This window comes from Panthera leo, chromosome B2 (assembly GCF_018350215.1).
Source record: "Panthera leo isolate Ple1 chromosome B2, P.leo_Ple1_pat1.1, whole genome shotgun sequence".
NCBI lineage: Eukaryota > Metazoa > Chordata > Mammalia > Carnivora > Felidae > Panthera > Panthera leo.
Genome location: NC_056683.1, coordinates 25237554 through 25244803, shown reverse-complemented (window position 1 = coordinate 25244803; position 7250 = coordinate 25237554). Strand labels below are relative to the sequence as shown.

At 54.3% G+C, this 7250-nt stretch overlaps 1 protein-coding gene across 1 annotated transcript; it reads right to left on the bottom strand.

Moving 5' to 3' along the window:
• Positions 1-1198: 1198 nt before the first annotated feature.
• TUBB2B (tubulin beta 2B class IIb) lies at positions 1199-4449 on the bottom strand. Its single transcript, XM_042938056.1, has 4 exons — positions 4177-4449; positions 3261-3369; positions 2867-2977; positions 1199-2511 (listed from the first exon to the last, which is right to left on the bottom strand). The coding sequence occupies exons 1-4, from the start codon at positions 4231-4233 to the stop codon at positions 1451-1453; spliced, it is 1338 nt and encodes a 445-aa protein (XP_042793990.1). The 5' UTR covers positions 4234-4449; the 3' UTR covers positions 1199-1450.
• Between the last annotated feature and the right edge of the window lie 2801 nt (positions 4450-7250).

Genomic DNA, 7250 nt, shown 5'->3' with positions numbered 1-7250 from the left:
GGGTTCGAGCCCCACATTGGGCTCTGTGCGGACAGCTCGGAGCCTGGAGCCTGCTTCTGATTCTGTGTCTCCTTCTCTCTCTCTGCCCCTCCCCTGCTCACTCTGTCCCTCAAAAATAAATAAATGTAAAAAAAAAAATTCCTTAAAAAATAAATTAATTAAAAAAAACAAAAAAAACACATTTGTGTAGGAATAGAAGCAAGTAGAATGAAATAAATACAGGGTCAGATTTAAAGTAATAATTTTTCCAATTTTGCATTTGTTTAAAAAATGAGAAAAATTATAGCTCCAGTGTTTTATTTATTTTTCTTTCTATAAGGGTATGTAAACAAATTTTGTACCTTTGTTTATAACTTACTCTCCGCTTCTCTTCCCCAAATGAGAAACTGACCAGCCCAAACTAAGGCAGAGCATGACACAACTTGGCAGAAAATTTCCATGGAAAAATTTAAGGGATAGCTATTCTCATACACACAATGACATATACACAAAATTATTTATTGTGGCACTATACTGTAGGAAAAAAGTGTGAACAACCTACATGTCCATTGGTAGGGAACTGGTTAAATAAAGTATGGCACCATACTGTGTATCCATTTAAAGGAGGGAAGCTCTCTATATTTTGAAGATAAACTGTTCAGTGAAGAAGAGTCAGCAGAACAGTGTTCCTATCATAAAATGTGTGAAGGGAAAAAAAGGGAATAATCTACCCAGATTTGAAGACATATGGGATATTTCTGCAAGGATTCAGGAAAGAACAATAAGAATGGTTGCCCTCCAGGGAAGAAAAGTGTAGCAAGAAACACAGGAGGAAGAGATGTACTTTCCACTCTCTATCCTTTAGAATTTTGTGCTGTTTGCACGCAGTAACTTATTAAAAAAAAATTTTTTTTTGGTAAAGCAAGTGAAGACACAGTAGGATTTCTACATGAAAGGACACTTAGTTGGCTTTCAAGTAGGCAACCTTTCAACTAATAAAATATTTAAAGGCATTTACAAATTCGGGTTGATGTCACATCTTCAGCTGGGTATGACTGTGGTTGGTTCAATTTTAGCATGCCATCGGTAAATTCATTTTCACCCATCCCTTCCCTTTGCTAGAGGAAGAATTTAATATAATGTGTTCCAAAAGTTACATTCAAATGGCAATAAAGAACTCAATAAAGAGAAGGAGGCAGAAGAGAGGACACCATTAGGACACAAACGTTTATGTGATTTTAGCCGTTACAACAGTAGTTCAGAAATAGCTCAAATGTTACATTGATGTCAATATTACAAAAAGAAAGGAAACCAAATGACAGGCAACAGTGAAGAGCACCAGAGATGCCGCGCACACACCTAGAGAAGACCATGCTTCTTTCCTTCGACTGCCACGAGATTTTCACCACTAAGCCCCCCTCCCCCGTGCTTTTCCTTCTCAGCTTTCCCTAACCCGCTTTACACCGCGAGCTTAAGCCTCGTCCTCGCCCTCCTCCTCCTCGAACTCGCCCTGCTCGTCGGCCGTGGCGTCCTGGTACTGCTGGTACTCGGACACCAGGTCGTTCATGTTGCTCTCGGCCTCGGTGAACTCCATCTCATCCATGCCCTCGCCCGTGTACCAGTGCAGGAAGGCCTTGCGCCGGAACATGGCCGTGAACTGCTCCGAGATGCGCTTGAACAGCTCCTGGATGGCCGTGCTGTTGCCGATGAAGGTGGCCGACATCTTGAGGCCGCGCGGCGGGATGTCGCACACGGCCGTCTTCACGTTGTTGGGGATCCACTCGACGAAGTAGCTGCTGTTCTTGTTCTGCACGTTGAGCATCTGCTCGTCCACCTCCTTCATGGACATGCGGCCGCGGAAGATGGCAGCCACGGTCAGGTAGCGGCCGTGGCGCGGGTCGCACGCGGCCATCATGTTCTTGGAGTCGAACATCTGCTGGGTCAGCTCGGGCACCGTGAGCGCGCGGTACTGCTGGCTGCCCCGGCTGGTGAGCGGCGCGAAGCCGGGCATGAAGAAGTGCAGGCGCGGGAAGGGCACCATGTTCACGGCCAGCTTGCGCAGGTCGGCGTTCAGCTGGCCCGGGAAGCGCAGGCAGGTGGTGACCCCGCTCATGGTGGCCGACACCAGGTGGTTGAGGTCGCCGTACGTGGGGGTGGTCAGTTTCAGGGTGCGGAAGCAGATGTCGTACAGCGCCTCGTTGTCGATGCAGTAGGTTTCATCTGTGTTCTCCACCAGCTGGTGCACCGACAGGGTGGCGTTGTAGGGCTCGACCACCGTGTCTGACACCTTGGGCGAGGGCATGACGCTGAAGGTGTTCATGATGCGGTCGGGGTACTCCTCCCGGATCTTGCTGATGAGCAGGGTGCCCATCCCAGACCCTGTGCCGCCCCCCAGCGAGTGGGTCAGCTGGAAGCCCTGCAGACAGTCACAGCTTTCTGATTCCTTCCTCACCACGTCCAGGACCGAGTCGACCAGCTCGGCTCCCTCTGTGTAGTGGCCCTTTGCCCAGTTGTTTCCAGCACCACTCTGGCCTGCCAGAGGGAGAGACTTCGTAAGTCACTGATGACTGGACTAAATTCTTTTTTTACCTTAAACCCCTTCATGTAGATTAATGAGTCAGTGTTAGGATTACTTCAGATTATCACCAAAATGACCAGACATTAAAATATGTGGTTATACATATAATTATAAATAAGAAAGACTAGGAATACCTGACTATTAAGGCTGAAAGGCAAATTGTTTTAGCCGACACGAAGACTGAACTGGCACACACAACAGGGATGTTCTTCACACAGTAAGCTACTTTCTCCCTTGGGCAGTCATACACCCCTCCACCCCGAGCTGTCAAATGAGCGTCCCATGCCATCAGCCATGCCAGTCACTCACCAAACACGAAGTTGTCTGGCCTGAAGATCTGACCGAATGGTCCAGACCTGACTGAGTCCATGGTGCCTGGCTCCAGATCCACCAGGATGGCCCGAGGTACATATTTGTTACCTGCAGGGAACACAGCTGGACTTAGACATATAGGCAGAGAGCTCTAAAGGGAAAGGCTTTTCTCCTTTTTGCAGGCACTGCTCTTGTCCCCAACAAAGGACATAGGAGAGGCTCAAAGGCTTTGGTTGTGAACCGGGGAACCCATTGAAATCATGCAGTGTAAAGTGGGAATCCTGAATCCTAGAGTCCTCTCTCCCCTGGGGCCACACTCCTGGAGTTAGTCCCGGGGACTAGAGAGTAAAAAAGTGAAGGGCGGCCTGGGGGGCAGGTGTAAAGCAATTACCAGTGGCTTCGTTGTAGTACACATTGATTCTCTCCAGCTGCAAGTCACTGTCTCCATGGTAACTGCCAGTGGGGTCGATCCCATGCTCATCACTGATGACCTCCCAAAACTAAGACACAGAAAAAAGTTTGCATTTAGCCACGCCCGACCTCTCAGAGAGCTTGCGTCTCACAATGAAAAGCCCTCGACTCAGTTGCAAAAACCCAAACTTTCAGGCAGCGTGACCCGGCCCAGCCTCAAGGCTTGTATTTTACAGAGTGAGAAAGTTGAAATTGGGCGTTTCCCTGGCGAACAGCTGCCGGCGGCAGGAGGTGGGAGTCTCGTCGGGGCGGGGTCGAGGGGGGCAGCCAGCAAGCTGCGGGCTCCGGCGACTGCGGAATTGCGCGCTCAGAGTCGCAGCTGCGTGCGGCAGCAGGAGGCGGGCGCGGAGGGGGTGGGCTGGGGAGCAGGGACCGGAGGCAGCGGAAGGAGGGTGGTTTGGGATTCAAAGCACGTCCTGAGACCTCTAGACAATCGCTCTCCTCCCCTCCCCCACAGCTCGCCTGGGGTTCCAGCGGGTAAAACCACTTCTCCGGGAGTCTCTGCCCCTCCGGTAAACCCGCGCGCACAGCCTCGGGGACACACCCGAGCCTTCTCGAGGCACGCTTGCCTTGCCGAGTGAGGAGCAGGGAGGAAGCGGAGACCGAGGAGTGCCCGGGATTCCAAATGAGTTACAGCAAAAATGAAAGAGAGGTTCCTCCCCCCTCCAAGTCGCCTCCGAGCCCACGCCCCACACCGCCGCACAAAGCAGCCGGGAAGGTCTGTTCTTGGGGAACCCAGGGCCTGCTCAGGTCGAGGCTCGCACCCGGGAACCCCGAGGGGCTGCAGGCGAAGGCACCCCACCACCCCCCGACCCCTCCCGGCGCGGCGCGCCCACCTTGGCGCCGATCTGGTTGCCACACTGGCCCGCCTGGATGTGCACGATCTCACGCATGGTGTTAGCTAGCTTCTTCTGGCCCTGGTCGGCGTCTGGTCAGTCTGTCCGTCCTCCCTTAAACACCCACTGTGGGGTCACCGGGAACGCGCTCGGGAGCCGACTGGCTGAGAACGTCGGCCCGGCGGACTGGGCCTTTTATGCAGGGAGGGTGGGGCAGCCTGCGTAGGCCGCGCCCCCAGCCGGAGCCCCCCAGTCCCCTTCGCGCTAGCGCTCTCCAGGCCCAGCTGACGTAATGCTCCGAGCCCCAAGGACCATCCCGGGGGCTGGACATTGGGCCCGCAGCCAATCAGCACAGGCTTGCGGACCAGGCGAGGGCTGGGGGCTTAGGGTAGTAGGGTGGGGGCGTGGGCATTGTCTAGGACTTGGATGGGGGGAGGTGGAAGAGATGGGTACTGAGAATTGGGGGTACGTGAGGGAACTGAGGGCGGGAGGTGGGCGAAGCCAGGGTAACCCGTGTGGTAGGCCGGTGATGGGGGGAGAGCTGGTACTAGATGGGGTGAGCAGGGAGACTGGAGCAGGTGGAGAGGCCCTCAGGTGCTCTGGAAAGGAGCGCACGGTGCTCCGGAGGCTGGCAGGTGGAAGGTTGAGGTGGAGGGCATATGTGGCAGGTTGCTCTGCCAGCGTTGATTGAGGCGCCCCCTCAGCTAACGGCCAGGGATCTCTAACCTACCCGTCCCTCGTGAGACCCCTGCCTCTTTCCCCAACCCTAGAAACCACCGACTGTCCAGCGGCCGAACCCCGGTCACACAGAGCCTTGGGACACACGCGAGCCCAGAGGAAAATCGTGTGTGATAAGGCTTTTGGGGTCTGAAGAACAGTGCCCCTGGACACCCAAAGCCCAGGAGCCCCAGGGGGCTCTCCACCCCTCCCCCAGCATCCACTAGCTCTCTCTTTTGTCTCTGTTAAGGGCTTCTGGCTCCCTCTCGCTTGCGGTTGCTGCATCCAGGGGTGGGGCGACCTCCACGCCCCCTCCAGCCCCACCCGACTCTCTCCAAGACTCCCCAGCTCCCTGGATGGTACCAAAGACCCTTCCACCCCAGGGACTGGCTTTTGTTCCTTGGGAGTAGATGGGGTGGGTGTGGCTGTCCGCGCACTGGTACTGTCCAGTGGTCAGAAAGTGGGTGGGGTACGGGGGGCGGGGCTGCGGCAGAACAAAGGGCTCACAAATATGTGGGATACCTCTCACAACTGAGTATTTAAAAATCACACCCCAGGCACTACTCCTGTCTGGATTTGGTTCATCTATTGTCCACTAAGGAGATGGGTTTCAAGGGTGATCATCGCCCGCTCCACCGCTAACACTCTTATCTTTCATCAGGTGCTGGACCCTGCTGCCTGCCTGCCACGAGGTCCCCAACCTTGGTGCTACTGCTTGGGGGTGAGGGACACGCCTAAAAACTGCGGCACAGCGAGGGAGAGGCCACCCGAGACCCTGACGCGTACAGAGCGCGTGCGCAGACTCTGAGCACTGACACTTTAAAATCCACAGTTTGTAGGTAGTCGAAGGAGATTATCTCTTTGTTACTTTTCGTGTGTACGTGTGTATTGGGGGCGGGGTGCGGAATCTGCTTGTGTTTAAGGGTGAGAGTTGAAAGCGTGCATGAAATGTTTACTACGGACCTGGAACCTGACCCCTGCAATATCATGGGTGCAGGACCCTTCCCCTTGTCGACTCAGGACCGGTCGCCTGCAAGGTGACGTGACCCTTTTTCATCCTCTGGCGAGAAGGGCCGAATGACCCGGGTTCCCGTGGGGAAGCGGAGCCTGCAGCTGTTGAGTGAGACCCTCCCAGAACTATCAGCAAGCTGTCACCGCCTTTCTTTCCCGCTGGGAGGTGGAAGGGGGGCTTTCAACTCAATTCCAGTGCACAAAGAGAAACCGAGAGAACAAAAGCCCAGCCTCCCCCAGACACCCATGGCGCCCAGACTGAACCTTCAGAATTCCCCAGACGCGGCTTCCCTTCTTGGGGTTAGGAGGGGGTCGGGAGAGAGGCAGAGGAGCCGAAGGTCTGCCCACATGCCACACTTGCGGGGTTCCAAGGACCCAGGACCCCGAGTTTCTAATCCAGCAACTACAGATGCAGAAGCGTCGAGGGTGAACGACTCCCGAGGTCACACAGCAAGTTAAAAACAGGGCTCAGTCTGCAATCCCGTCTTCCGGGCCCCCAGGCCTCGGGGAAGGGGGCCACGTTGGGGCCGCAAGAGCTGTGGTTGGTGCCAGCACCCGGACCTGGAGGGCGGCTGCGATGGGACCGAGGCGTGCGGGAAGGAACCCAGCGAGGGTGGCACCCGCGCCCAGTGTAGACGCTCACTGAGCGGTTAGCGCCTGGCTACCAGGGCCGAGGGGTAACCCTGGCGCGCGGGGCTCCAGGGGATCGGCTCCATGCCGGGAAATTTGAGCCGGCCTCCAGCCTCCCTCACCTAACGGTTTATTTTCTCAGCTTCGGTTTCAGAGCCAGATTTCCTCGGAGTGTCGGGGGAAAGCGTGAGCTCAAGATTATGTGGCTAAAAGGACCCTTTCCTCTTGGGTTTACTTCGGGGGAAAAGGCTTGGGATAGAGTGAGGCTGGAACTCGAAGCCCTTCCTTTCACACATTTGCGGGTACTGTCGCCCACCCCCAGCCGCTGCGAAGCTGGCATTCTTGTTCTTGGTTTTACATCTCCCCCTGCCTCCCTCCCCCCCACCCCGCCCTTTTTGGATTTATGCTGCTGCACATTTTTATTTTCACAAGAAGCTGATTTTACGTTGGTGACAGCCAAATCTTTCAGTTTATCTGCTGATCCTTATCATTCTTATTCCGTATAGTTCCTGAGGAGAGGCTGGTGAGGAAAAAGAGATTCGGCCGCATTTGGGTCTTCCATCATTTCTTTTGTGAATTACACAGAATTCCTCTCCATCTAGGTCATTGTATATCAGGCGTTAAAGGTGTCAGAACTATGTATTTCACCATCACTTACAGGCTAAGTAGCTTTAATGATATGCTAATATTTCTAAATTTTCCCTTCACCAGAAGTT